This window comes from Nerophis lumbriciformis, linkage group LG06, assembly GCF_033978685.3.
Source record: "Nerophis lumbriciformis linkage group LG06, RoL_Nlum_v2.1, whole genome shotgun sequence".
In the NCBI taxonomy this organism is placed as follows: domain Eukaryota; kingdom Metazoa; phylum Chordata; class Actinopteri; order Syngnathiformes; family Syngnathidae; genus Nerophis; species Nerophis lumbriciformis.
Window position 1 is genome coordinate 40991078 of NC_084553.2, and position 15213 is coordinate 41006290.

At 41.0% G+C, this 15213-nt stretch overlaps 1 protein-coding gene across 1 annotated transcript in view; it reads left to right on the forward strand.

Moving 5' to 3' along the window:
- The window catches only part of ush2a (Usher syndrome 2A (autosomal recessive, mild)), a 363320-nt gene that overhangs the window by 219022 nt on the left and 129085 nt on the right, over window positions 1-15213 (forward strand). Inside the window, exons 50-56 of the mRNA XM_061964341.2 lie at window positions 6138-6673; window positions 6754-6920; window positions 8818-8984; window positions 9068-9156; window positions 13039-13373; window positions 14036-14191; window positions 14827-14990. Coding sequence (XP_061820325.2) covers window positions 6138-6673; window positions 6754-6920; window positions 8818-8984; window positions 9068-9156; window positions 13039-13373; window positions 14036-14191; window positions 14827-14990 — 1614 coding nt within the window. The remainder of the gene's footprint in view (window positions 1-6137; window positions 6674-6753; window positions 6921-8817; window positions 8985-9067; window positions 9157-13038; window positions 13374-14035; window positions 14192-14826; window positions 14991-15213) is intronic.

The window sequence follows — 15213 nt, forward strand, 5'->3', positions numbered from 1 at the left end:
CCTATCCAGAGGGCAGTAAAGTGTCAGTAAAAAAGAAAAAAAGCATCACCTGCATCTTAAATGAAAATTTCAATTGAAAAACTTAACAGCCCTTCAAATTGCAGAATTTTACACGCGCCAGTAAAGCTTAAATAACACTCAACACTTTGGGAGGAGAGGGAAGGGGTGTGGGTGACACAAGGGTTACTTGGTGTTGGTGAGGTGAGCTTGAGCAAGGTGACTGACTGCCTTTTGCTTTCTGCTTTGCAGGACTCCAAATTAAAAAAAGATCATCTTAATTACGTTTTACAATATATTTTAACATTTACATGCATGCAGTGTAAACACCCACTTTAATACACACTAGCACGCAAAGGTCAGAGATTAGGGAGCATGATTTGGTGCCTTGCTGAAGGGCAAAGTTGGAAAGCAAACTGGCATCGCCTGCAACCAGTCTTAATTATCCATAGTGGGTGTAGTGGGCTTCCCAAGCAAAGTCCTTACAGATGTAGCGAAGCCACTTCCAGATAGTGTAATGTCTATGTCACATGTAGAGAAAGACCAACTTTGCGGAGATGAACAAGCTCGAAATGAGGCCCCCGGACTTGCAGCCCTAGACAGACCGTGAGACAGGCTGCTCACCTATTTGAAGGGTTCACTGGACCTTTGGTGGTAATTGAATCAGTGTAAGTGCTGAGTAGAGCTAGCATAAAAACCTGTTAACCCAAAAGGTCAACTGGCTGCATTGTTTATTTAACAGGACGAGCAGAGAGAGAAAGAGAGAGAGAGAGAGAGAGAGAGAGAGAGAGAGACTTTGGCACAATGAAGAAAGGGGGGGAAAAAAGGGGTCACTAAAAAGGGTCATCACCAACAGAAACCAACATTAGAATAACATGAGAAAGTCATATTCACTTTTATATTCTCTACTATTTCTGCTTTGTATCTCCATAATATGGATGCATTATGGATGGTATAAGGAAGATTTAAAGGAGCTGTTTGCAACCTTAACAAGAATGCCTAAAAAGCGCTAACTTTCCAAAGTGTTCTATCCATGAGATATCCCGCCCCTTTCCGTCTTGAAGCATGTAAACTATTCCCCGAGTAAACACACACATTAGCAGTGTTTGTTGTCAGCTAATGGTAGTGATTTGCTGCTAACGTTAAAAGTAATTGAATGTATAGCTCAGGGTTATTCAACTGGTGTCATTGCCGAGCCAGATTCGGTTCAAGACTTGATAGTTTTTTTGCAGCACATTTCTAAAAACAGCTCTTTTGTTGGAACAGTTCCTCTTCACCAGGGGTCCCCAAACTTTTTGACTCTGGGCCGCAATGGGTTAAAAAAATTTGGCCGGGGGCCAGGCTGTATATATATATATATATATATATATATATATATATATATATATATATATATATATATATATATATATATATATATATGTATGTGTGGGGAAAAAATCACAAGACTATTTCATCTCTACAGGCCTGTTTCATGAGGGGGGGTACCCTCAATCATCAGGAGATTTTAATGGGAGCATTCGCATACCATGGTTTATATAGGGCACAGAGTGGGTGGGTACAGGCTGGCGTAGGGGCGTGGTGATTGGCTCATGTGTTACCTAGGAGGTGTTTCCGTCTGTGGCGGCATGCTGTTACAATTTCGCTGCGCTTGTTGAGGGATGACAGGTCTGGACGGTAAATAATAAACAGTTTCTCTTTCAAGCATAGGTTGCATCTTTTATTACCACTATTGTAAGGTGTGCTGGATGCAAGAATTTGCCATGTTATTGAATATTCAACATTATTGTCTTTGAGGTCCCAAATGTGTTTGCTGAGTTCTGTGGTATTCCGCAGGTTTTGGTTCCTGAAAGAAGCCTTGTGATTGTTCCATCTGGTTTTGAATTCTCCCTCGGTCAATCCTACATATGTGTCGGATGTGTTAATGTCCTTGCGTATTACCTTAGATTGGTAGACAACTGATGTTTGTAAGCACCCCCCGTTGAGAGGGCAATCAGGTTTCTTTCGACAGTTACAGCCTTTGTTGGTTTTGGAGTCGCTCTGTCCGGGGGCCGACGGCTCATTTGCAATTGTTTTGTTGTGGTTTGAGATGATTTGCCGTATATTGTTCATACAGCTGTAGCTCAATTTAATGTTGTTCTTGTTGAATACTTTTCTTAGGGTGTTGTCTTTGGGAAAGTGTTTGTCAATCAGATTGAGGAATTTGTGTCCAATGTTAGTTGAGACGTTTTTGCTGTATGGGGGGTTGTACCAGATGATGTCGTTTCGTTTTCTGTTCTTTTTTGGCTGGTTTCCTGGCGTGGGTTCATAGGTGAGGGTGAAATTGTATCCGCTTTCATCAAGGGCTTTTTGGTACGGGGGGGTTGCTTGGTCAAATTCAGCTTTGCTAGATGACAGCATCGATAGCCTTTTATTAATTCCGGTAGGTATTCTTTTCGTGGTGGTGGGTGGGTGGTTGCTGTCATGGTGCACGTATTGGAGTGTTGTGTTGGGTTTCGTGAATGGTTGGTAGCTGTTATTTCTCAGGTTGAAAGTGACGTCAAGGAAGTTGACGGTTTGCTTGTTATAAATAAATAAATAAATGGGTTGTACTTGTATAGCGCTTTTCTACCTTCAAGGTACTCAAAGCGCTTTGACACTACTTCCACATTTACCCATTCACACACACATTCACACACTGATGGAGGGAGCTGCCATGCAAGGCGCTAACCAGCACCCATCAGGAGCAAGGGTGAAGTGTCTTGCTCAGGACACAACAGACATGACGAGGTTGGTACTAGGTGGGGATTGAACCAGGGACCCTCGGGTTGCGCACGGCCACTCTTCCACTGCGCCATGCCGTCCCTTGGCTTCAATCGTGATCCGTAGGTCGTTCTCTTTGAAAATTTGGCATATGCGCTTCTTGGTATTCTCGCTGCTCCTTGGCGAGGCGCGACACACTGCCAGTCCGTCATCACGGTAAATACCAAGGTTCAGATTGAGGCTAGCGAGCTGGGAGAGGAGGAAACTCCCAACGAGTTCACACGTTTCTGCTCCGTCAAAACTTCCCATAGTGACGTCAAATGTTGCATTGTTCTTTTTTTGCCATGGTGTACTGTTGTGGATGAGAATGGAGTTTTTTGCGTGGATGATGATGTTTCTTTCGTTGCCTGTGATTGAGTCGTAGTCTGAGGCGAAGACTAGTGCTTGAGTCAGTAGGTCTTGCGTGATGGAAGGGTAAAATTCTTCGATATCAAAGGAGATAAAGTTGTGCTGTTGTTTGTCTTGGATGTTGTTGAACCATTTGATTACTGCTGCTGTATTTCTCCATTGGTTGAGTGGTGTTTTGTCCTTGATTTTTGTGTTGACTCTGTCCAGGATTATTTTGCTGATTTTTCCTATTTCAGATTTAGTTGGGTTTATTAGTCGGCATGTTAGGTTATTTGCGAAGTTGGGTTTGTGGTCCTTCAATGTGATGAAGGCTTCCTTGTTGGCTGTGGCGTCCACCCTGTCCTCAATGTCCAGTTCAGCCGCGATCCTTTTATTTTCCAGGTGGATGTTCTGTAAGGTGTTGGGTTGCGTTTTTTTGTATGATTTGGTGATGCTTCTGTCCAGTAAGGTGTGATGTTCTGGTATGTCCATTCTGTAGAAGTTTGTGGTTTTATCGGCAGCTATGATGAGGTTGTTTACTTTCTTGATGCGCTCCTTGTCATTTTTCAGCTTGGTGAGGAGTGGGTTGCGGATTGGCTTGAATTTGACTGATTGTATCATTTTGAGCATGTCGTTCTATATATATATATATATATATATATATATATATATATATATATATATATATATATATATATATATACATTGTCTTTATAATCCGTTTTGTCATTTAACATCAATTAACATTGATGTTCATCAACATTTAACATTGTCACATTATCGATGGGAAAATTAATTTTTAGACAATATGATTTGCCTGAGTGGCTAGGAGATACCGAGAGTAACAAGCGGTAGAAAATGGATTAGAAAGGAAAGATTAAAAAAAAATTTAAATAAAAATTAAAAAAAATATTTTTTTAACTTGGGACTTCCCGTGGGTCGGATTTTGGATGCTGGGGGGCCGGATCCGGCCCGTGGGCCGTAGATTGGGGACCCCTGCTTTACACAGAACAATGACAGATCCTTGCATTGACATTTTAACCTTTTAAAGGTCAATGTCCACTGCAGTGTACACTAGTATTTTGCATAACAGAGCTATAGAGTCCGTAAATTTGTAACCCAAATAAAAGAAATAGACCAGACACAAATGTCCACTACAGAGGATGCTGGCCTCACTGTTCTTAGCGTTTTGAAAATGTGGCCCCGAGTACAACAACATGACTGCCAATTGTCAGTTGCTTTTGTGGGACTGCTTTTGTGTGTGCCCGCGCTCTGGACTTTGTACGTGAGCACATTTCAGCAGTGAGTGACAACCTGAACACCAGGCTTTTTCCCTGGGCCCTCTGGCAATTTGTATTCAACATAATTACTAATTAGGAAAAATATAGATATTAAAAACATGTATGTCCTGTTAAACCACTAATTGTAACATAATCTAGCCAGTAGTGGTCTTGTTATTTTGAATATTTACCTTTTTTTTTTTTTACAGCTGAGTGAGCATGACATTGTTGATGTTACAAGTCGAACATACCAAGTAGGAGGTTTGATGAATTATAACATCTGAGTGATCTGACCAAAAAACACCTCCAAAAAGCATCGGAAACGTCAGCACATTGCACATGCAAGCATTAGAAGATAATTCTGTACTTCTGTTATGCCTTTTCTTTGGCTTTGTGTTGTTGTTGTTTTGTTTTGTTTTTTTGCATAGTACAGACTTACAGATTTCTGAACCTCAATTCAATCCTGGATCAGATTCTGTTTCGGTTGTTTACTATGAAAAAAAATGTTTCACAAAATATTAATAAATCCGAGGACCAGCATCTCGGACAGTCACAAAAATAATTCAAGTTGTGGTAAATATTAAATAAGCACACACCAGGCTTTAGTCCTGACCATAACAGTGCCACATTAGATTACTTTTTTGCAAAGATATATTTAATAGCTTTTACATCTGCATCAGATTATTTATATCCTAAGGCAGCTAACTTTAAAGCGTCAAAGTTACCCACTTTATAATCCCTGCAAATGAAAGGGTTGATGAATTAGGACAAAAAGTACTAAACAAAAAAAAAATGTAAATAACACAAATTGAAATCTACAGTATACATGACATCATAAATTCAAATAATGCATTTGGATCACTATTATGGCCGTGTGCAAAAGAGACGTGTGCAAGAGAGGTGTATTCTTAACCGCTCATCTTCTTTGACATCTTCCCTCTATCTCCCTGTTCTACACACACATTCTGCAGGCCACCACATGTACGCATCTCCATCTGGGAAAGCTGTTAGCAGTTTGAGGTAGCAGTTAGCGGTAGCACTTAGTGGCACAGCACGCTCCTTCAGTCCGCTCAGTCACCTTGATCTGGTTGCCCTTCACACCATTACTGCTCTCCTGCATCACTGGGTTGTAGCATGCGAGTGTGTTACTGTATACGAAGTGCATGTGTATGGATATGCTTGGATGTAAATGCCAGGGTTGGAGGGGGTTGGGCTTTGATCTGGTGTAAATGGATACTTAGTTAGGTACACCTGTTTATCAGTTATGTTATTTTGTCACTATGTTTCAGTAGAGACCTAGATAGTTGTAAACTACAACAATAATAACCATGTTTTTACATTAATACATTTCTGACAGCGTCAATCAAAATAGAAAGCTAGTATGTTTGACACAGCATTAGGTGGTGCAGATATGTGCCAGTTTAAATACACTAGAGACCAAAAAATTGACCGCTTGGAAAAGTGCAATTTGCGTTATTTTTGCGCTATTCTGTGTGGGTTATGAAGGTTTCCTGGCCTTCCTCAAGCCATAAGAGGGGCCATGGTAGTGCCATGAAAGAAATACCATTTTACAACAGCTGTCTATCTGACAAACGACCAAAAATTTACCTCTGGTAAGCGACAAGGACACGTTTCATGTCTTTTGAAAATACATTACAGTACATACAGTTCTATTTCTGGATGTGTCTGCACAGTGTCTCCTGAATGTCCTTAATATTTTTATCCCAACAGCTCCAGGTCCACTCGACCCTCCGTCTGTTGTAGGGCTCCATCCTCGAAATGTGACAGTCACATGGGCACCACCCTCCCAACCCAACGGCATCATAACCCATTACAGCCTTTATCTTCAACCCAACTCAAGCTCTACTTTTCATACCAAACCTGATACAGGTTTGAAACTCAACTCAAGCATCATATCTGACCCAAGAGACCCATACCTAAATATAAACTTGGAACCTGAATCAAATGTTACCTCTTCGGGCTCAGTACAACCACTCAACAAGACCCCAGTGTCTACTTATTTAGGCACCAACTCATTACATTCTTCTGAATCTATTACCTTCTCAAGGGTGAAGCCAAACCTTCCAGTGTCACTCAAAGGATACACTTCAACCAGAAAAAACTGTGAACTTTTTATCAAACAAGATGTTCTCCATGACAACAATTCATCAACTTTAAGTCTCTCCCCTCCATCAGTTATTGTTACAGGGAACACCACAAGCTACACATTTCTTGACCTCCTGCCATACAATTCCTACAACTTCCAGGTATAATTTGTTCCTTTCGATCTTTGATGGAGTTTGTACCTCAATAACCTTAATGCAACAATCTTTCCACTGTCATCTAGCTGGAAGCGAGCACCAGGATGGGTTGTTCAATGTCAGAAACGGTGCAATTTCAGACCCCGCCAGCTCCTCCGGAAGGCCTACCCGCACCTTACCTTTACTCTGACACACCCACCTCTGTTCTCCTCTCTTGGGGTGCACCACTGAGCCCAAACGGACCTTTGGAGCGGTGAGAGATGATCACATACCACGCAGCTCATTCCTCTGCAAATCTAGGCCTTCAGCACAAATAGTAAATCATGAACCATCCTTGCCCAGGCACATCCTTCTTGTGTTGGGAGTATAAATAGTTGGGGTTTAGGCACCATCTGCTAGACTCGATCTGACTAATCTAAGGCTCGATTCAAATTCTCCCTCCTCCCCCTTCCTTCTTCTACCTCCCCCTTGGCTCTCGCACCTAGTGCCCTGGCGAAGTAATGTAAATACGCCTCTATGCATATTGGCATCGCTTGAGTCTCGCTACATCATCAACCTTCGCCGTTTGCCAGCAGTGACATAAGGCAGATGCGACAAATGTTTGTTTACTTTCAAGATGCCGTCACACGCGATGTTCGGCTTGGCTTTTGTTTTTCTTCTTTTCTTTCACCTGTCTTTATTAAGAAGAAGACGGTTTAGAAGATAATATTTTTGGCGAAGTATGCAAGAGCTGGCACGTCAGCTTCCGGTATGTAAAATGTGTTTCATTGTGTATTTGTGTTTTGAAGCCAATATTTACCTGCAGTAGCAAAGGTTTGAAGTCTGACTAAACCACCAGTGTCATGATGATGAAAATCATTAATTACACTTATTACTTACATTTCTCTGGTTTTCTAGTCTGCAGTCTTTCTCCTCGCACCAGATAGTGTAGGGAGGTCTGTGAGCTCCCTTCGCTTTGAGGGGGGTACTTCGCCCTTCCCCCCTACCTGACGAATAATTTGAATGCGTCTTGATTGACATGAACACGCAAAACCAAAGAGGGAGGAACAAAAACAAGGGCGTAGGAGGTATATTCCAATTGAGTTTAAATCTAAGACTGGATCTGACCAATCTAAATCTGAGCATAAACTGATGAAGCCTACTTGGATTAGAAGCAAAACCAAACAGCCCAGATCAATTAAATGTCTTGAGAATACAATGACCTGGATGAATGACAACATCTATAGCCATAGTAAATCAGGTAATTATAGGTCATGCAGTTTACAATTGGGTACCAGAAGTGATTGGCAGCTTACAACCAGTTGTATGACCACCCAGTGAATTTCTGGCAGAAACTGTCAAAGTTGAAGCTCTGTCCATGTCCCTTTCTCCTTCTCCAATGTGCCTGTGAAAAAAATTGACGAGCAATTGCCTTGTTGCTTATCAATATGCTCATACGTCTCTTTTTATGATTTATTTTTTTGGCACAGATTAGTGCACACTTACTGTAACAAGGGAAGTACATTGCTTTTTTATTGTTAGCCTTATTGTTTAAAATAGATGACCGAAATGCCTTTGTCTTGGCAACAGTTTGCAATAGACGTACTGACACTTACAGGTCATATTAGCTTTTCATTTGTTTGATTTACTCATTCAGTGTGGCAATTTAGTCATTTAGTGACCTTTATTTAACCAGAAGTAGACCCATTGAGATTCGGAATTTAATTTGGATGGGGATTCTGGCCAGAATAGCAACACAAAATCAATTTGACATAAAATGCACATAAAAACAACCATATAACACAAATAAAAACTAACATAAACCAGATACAATTACCATTGTAATCAATCAACATCATAATTATCAGCGTTCAGACATAGCACATCTGCATTTAGTACTCAAATGCTGCTTACCGGTACTAATAGTTTTAAACTGCCTCAAATTTGGCAGGCAATCCAATTTAAGATGACTCTGTAGTTTACACCAGGATGAGGGCCTCTTTGTAAGACACTCAATATGTTGTTTAAAGAACAAGTTTACTTCCAGGTAAATTCTCAGATATTTGTCGACAGAAACTCCTTCAATCACTTTCTTCTCATTTAGTGTCACAGTCTGACAGACATCCTGGCAAATGTTGGCTCTTTTTTATACCTACCTTATTTTGGCAAAGGTGGCAGGTTGAACGCAGAGTTGCCGGCACAGAACAACTCTCCACATTAGGCCATCTTCCTCCAGAACCACCCCCTCTTTCTTTCTTGGACTCATCATCGGCACTTAGTCCATGGACAACTTACCACTACAGACTTGTGCTTCATAACCAGGCTGGCAGTTCCACAGGTAAATATCACTTATTTACTTTACAACACTAATAAAATGAATGGTCCCCTTGTTAAACTCAAAGTATTGATCCATACTTGCAGGACCGTGGGCCAGTATCACCACTAGACCTTCTAGACCAGCTGGTGTGACTCCCCCGAGGGTTGAAGTGTTGGGACCAGAGGCAATACAGGTGGTCTTTATTTTTGATTGAACTGCTATACGGTTTGTGGCTTTAAATGTAAAAAATGAGACAGAGTGTAATTGGGGATCTCTCCAGTCTCTCTGAGTTTGACAGTGTTGAAAAGTCAAAGCAATGTCACACTGTCGTTCCTTCTCGGGATTTAATGAGAAAGCACAAAACACATTCAACTCAAGGTCCCCTTCAGAAAATGGGTGGGGCTGTGACCCTGTCGAAGACGGCTTCCTTCCTGTCGGCCATTTTGAAGGAGGGGCCAGAGTTAAATTCCGTCTCTGGCTAATCCAACATCAAGGCCCATCAAGGAAACACACAGACACTTAACTATGCTTGCACACACGCATGCACACACTTTCCTGCGAAGCCTCGACTAATGCTAACAGCCAAAAAATGCTAATGCTTGTCATTATTCCAGAACCACCCCTGTCATCTTTACAGCTGCACAGCTTTAGGGGTCACACATCCAAGAAGGAAAATGTTCTTCCTGCTTGATGCTAATTGGACAGGCAGGCTGGCTGCTTCCTGGTTAGCAATTGACCTTGACAACAGAGAGGATTTTGAGTATGCTAGTCCCCTTAATTCTCTCAATGGTCTCTTCTTCAGCTCATATCATTAAAGAATGTCCCCATTGAGAGAATACAATAGAAAATGATAGAATCATATAGCCAGCTATTCCATTATCAGGCCACTTAGCTACAATATGCAACAATGTCAATAATGCCATATTGCCCTGATTATAAGACAGTCATCTTATATTGAGGGTCTAGAGATATACACATACGTACCAAAAGGTCGAGCATAACAATCCCTCTTATGTTAGTCAGAAGTTTTCTTCTTGTCACTCACACACACCAGTGCTCTCGACATATCAATATTGATCAATAAGCAATGAAGCAGAGTTGTCAAACAACTGTTGAGCAGCTAAGAAATATGTGTTGCTTTGCAATGTACCGCTCCGTATTTCAGCGAGAGTGAAACAGGGTGAAGAAAATCAACCACAAAACATTATCGCATTTTTAATGTATAAAAGCAAATGATTAAGACCACACATGCTCTTTTACTTTAACTGCGGATTGTTACCTGAAAGGCAGAGCAGGTTGCTTTACGGTCAGTGATCAGGTGAGTGCAAAGATGAGTGAAGAGACTCCAACTGGTGTCTTTGCTGGCAAATTTCCTTTCTAAATAAACCCGGTACTTTAAATAAAACTGTTAGCAAGTGTGGAACTTATAAATGATGTGCATTCAGGAAGAATTTTTTTAACTCCTGTATAAAACTCTGAAAATAAAATTGCAGTTGTTTCAAAATATTGGGTTTGAAGTTCAATTAAATTATTCAAGCAAGTAATTTACTCTGATCGATCGCGATTAATCAAAATTCAAGTGTGTGATTAATCTGATTTAAAATGTAAGCGTTAAACAGCACTAAAAATATATGTATGCCTTTTTTATCTTTTTGGGTATAAATGTTAATTGTTTAAAACCAACCACATTTGTACCAGTTATGACTGATTATGTGCAATCATATAGAGTATTTATATGATAAAAAGGTTTCAAATAACATGAATTGGCCGCCATACTCAAGTCACTTCACTGGCGCTTAGTTTATGTTGAAAGGGCAAAATTGTATACTGTCAGCTAAAAAGCACTATCCCAATGCTTTCTTCTTTTGAATATAATAACAGTACGGTGCTCACACATACACACACACACACACACACACACACACCTGTTCTCTGACTGCCAACATTATCATTTGACACTCTCTGGCTTAAATCCACATAAACATACACACACATACAGAGTACTGAGACTGTACTGGCCTTAGCCCCTGTGGTCTGTGTCAGCCGAGGGTCTCCGCTGTCTTCACCATCTCCAGATTACATCAGGCTATTCAATCTGTAAATGACTTCGAGCACAAAGCACACCCTACACGCACTTTGGGAAATGAGCTACCTAACTCAGCATGACCCTCTCCATATGCAGCTGCATGTGTGTTTTTGTGTGTGTGTGTCCTGTATCACCTCCCAGTGTCACTTGTTAAATATGTATCAAGGTTGCATGAGAAATAATTATTCCTGACATTCATTCATAATATTCTCATCAACATTTGACCACCTAATCACCTACACTCATAAGTCTCAAGCCTCTTTGAACGGATGCCTTTTTGTACATGACAGTTTGTGTGCATAGGTGTGTGAGCGCCCTCAATCATACTTGCGCATGTTGCTGTTTGTATTTGAATGAATCAGAAAAACATGGAAGCAGTGATGTGCATTGTATGTACTCAAAAGACATTTAAGATGCAGATGAGTTTGTGTGTTTTAACAGTTGTATGTGCCACTTACCTTCATCCTTGTCCCTAAAATGCTGACAACATGAACAGCTTCCAAATCAGATGCAACGCTCGGCAACTGCAAGCTTTTGTTTTTGCATGTGGCAATTCCATTACCGGCCGCCTTTCATTATTTTAGCATGGCATCTGTGTGTGTGTGTGTGTGTGTGTGTGTGTGTGTGTGTGTGTGTGTGTGTGTGTGTGTGTGTGTGTGTGTGTGTGTGTGTGTGTGTGTGTGTGTGTGTGTGTGTGTGTGTGTGTGTGTGTGTGTGTGTGTGCACTCCCCTTTTTTAAATGTGATGAAAAGAATCGTCTGCTCAAGTCAAAGTCAGGTTATCTCCCACGAGAGATTTGATTGCAGTTGCAAGTGATGACACACGCACACTGGGATGCCACCCTCATGACAACACTTTGTAGGACTCCAGCAACATATCCTTGTCCACACTCTGATGAAGAGACTTCACACACACGTACACACATAGTGTGCCATGACTTCCTGTAGTTCAATCATCTAAAAGCTTTCTGTTGTTGTCAGCAACTCTGATAATTCAGCCAAACCTCTGATTTCTTAAATTTTGGAATTTCCCTATAAGACATAATAGAAATTAAAATTATGTATGCTAGAGTCAGACTGTTTCCATTATAAAACCTTAATTAGCCTGCTTAAAGTAACATTTGACATTCTTAAAGGTTATACAAGTGTAAAAATTATTGATTTTGATAACACGTAAAAACTATTAAATCTTTACTCAACTCAAACACTGCTGTTGCTACGTTGCGCATCCATTTTTCTGTTCTATAATAATCATCTTGCATCCTTCTGTGAGGACATCAAAAAAGTCAAAAGAAAAAGCAAGAAACATTTATGGAGTTAATTGTTGTTAATATTGTTATTGTTAAGAATTTACTACAACTGTATATTTGTTCATCTGTCCATACCAGTGATGTATAGTGACAGGCAGCACAATTAAATGCTCATCCAGAGAACAGCAGAAGGTACATATCTAACTTGTGTATCCCCATGTTGCCATGCATACAACAGAATAAGTCATGAAGTGAATGTGAAGTGAAGTGAATTACATTTATATAGCGCTTTTTCTCAAGTGACTCAAAGCGCTTTACATTGTGAAACCCAATATCTAAGTTACATTTAAACCAGTGTGGGCGGCACTGGGAGCAGGTGGGTAAAGTGTCTTGCCCAAGGACACAACGGCAGCGACTAGGATGGCGGAAGCGGGGATTGAACCTGCAACCCTCAAGTTGCTGGCACGGTCGCTCTACCAACTGAGCTATACATGCTTCTTGATGTGCCGTCAGATTTTTCTCAGCGCAATAAATCTTGAAAGACATGGCCCTGCTAGCTGATTTGAACTACCACAAAATTTGGTGAAGTCACAAATAATTTACTATGGTGTTGTAAAATACTGTATATAATCACTGTGTATTGTCATATGTGAGCATTTAACAAGAATTATTTATATTTATGTAAGCTGTGCTTTTTAAAAGTACAACACCAAGTTCACAGTTCTACCATTCTGTTTCAGATTACATGGTCTCCACCTTTGATTCCCAATGGGGAGATCCAGGGTTACGAGCTCCGTCTCCCACAACCCCGCATCTTCCACAATGGCGGCAACAAATCTGACCTTTCTGTCAGGGTGACGGACTTGATTCCATACACAAATTACAGCGTCACCGTTCTGGTGTGCTCCAAGGGAAGTGGATATGTTGGCGGATGCACAGAAAGTCTGCCTACTGCCGCTACAACATTAGCCACAAGCCCCCAAGGCCTAGCTGCCCTGTCAGTGGTGGCCGTCAGTGAGTCCTTCCTTGCTGTCTCTTGGCAACCTCCAAGCAAGCCCAATGGACCTAACATTAGGTAAGCACGGAGACCAGTGATGCAAAATTTATCTTGTTTGAGTCAAACATACTTGGCCAAAGAAGCTGATTCTGATTCTGATACCCTATGTGGCATATACTGTGTATAGTATGATTTCTGTCACTTTTAAGTAATTTGAGCCACAGATAATTGACCTTTTACCATATGAATGTATCCATGCTCTACCTTTTCTCTTTTGAACGGCAACAAGTTTTTTATATAAACGTCTGTTGTTCGTTACTGGTAATTAAAATGCATGAGCACATCTCGGTGTTCTGCACAGCTCAGCTCAGCGTGTTTGTCTAAGTGGGGTGGTTAAAAGGTGGCATTAAGCCCTTCTTTTCTGATTACAGCAGAAATTAGCATCACTGTGGGGAGAGGAAAACACAAACCCTGCAGAAAAATACAACAAGGGGAGGGAGAGGTGGGATGCATCGAACGTAAGCAAATAGAGAACATGAAACACAGGCAGAAGAGGAGGAAATTAGCGATAAGGACTCTGAAAAGGACGCCGAAAATTGTGTGCAAGTTTTATTGTGTGTATGTATAGTCATTTAGGTGTGTCTGTGCGCTCAAACGTGAACACAAAGCTGCACAAGTACCACATTTTTAAACACCCATATTCTGTATGTGTGGTTCTTTTATTCAAAATTCCCCTTTAGATATGAGTTGCTGCGATGTAAAACCCACCAGCCGCTGGCCGTCACCCCGGTCCCCATAGTAACAGCCCCATTCGCTAACCCTTCTGAAGATCTCCATCGCTGGCTCCATGTTTACTCCGGCACCAAATTGTTCTACCAAGATAAAGGCCTAAGCAGGTGAGATTACTGAAATGAGCTCTAGAACAAACCCTGGCGCCGCAGCCAGCCATGTGTGCAGAGCCGATCGGCGAGTTGCTGCTGATGCCGATCTTTTTAATACTGCTCAAAGATACATTAAGCAAATATTCCAAGAATTAAATTGTTTTTCACACAGCTTCCTCCCTAATCTCAGTTTGGCACTTGGTGGAAGCTGGTATTTTTTGAAAAACCCTCTTTGCTTACGTAACCACTCCAGGTGTACTTTTTTACTTTAACTTGTCAAATGGTATATTGTACTTTTTAACCAGTCAGCACATTTAATCATGTTGGTTGTTTTACTGATGTTTAATAGAGCACTAAATAAGTGTTGAAAGAAATCATTCACAATATTGCTACTTGCCTGCAAACAGCAGAGGCACTGTTGAATCAAAGACAATTAGTTTGCTGTCTTAAGAACTAAAATTACGTCTTCTCCTGTAAACCCCATTCTTCTGCTCAATAATAGACTTACATAGAAACAGTCCGTGTGTTGTGCCTGTAAATTGCTGTTACTGGCTGTAATGTATTAACCAGCTTTATATTTCTCCTCTAATTGTAATTTAGTAAGCTAATATACATTAGAATTATAGTTATTACTGCTATTGTCTCAACAGATTCACCCACTACCAGTATCAGTTAGTGGTCCACAATGACGTGGGCTTTTCTGCAGGAGAAATCATCTCAGCGGTCACAATGGCTGGGATTCCTCTCCATCCTCCATCACTGTTTGCTCACGCTGTCAATCACACGGCTGTTCATGCCAACTGGACACCACCTTGTAAGGCTACACTCCTGACTTCGATTGCATTATTTTGTCATGATTTAATGTTTTATTGCAGCCCTCTCTCTGAGCTGCCACCTTATTGTGGTAGGAAAGTTTGCATGCCCCAATGATCCTCAGAGCTGTGTTGTGTTAGCCCTGGTAAGAGCAGTAAGACAAACAGATCCTAGGTGAGGAACCAAAGAAAAAACAGCTTGAAAACCCTTATGTTAATACCAAA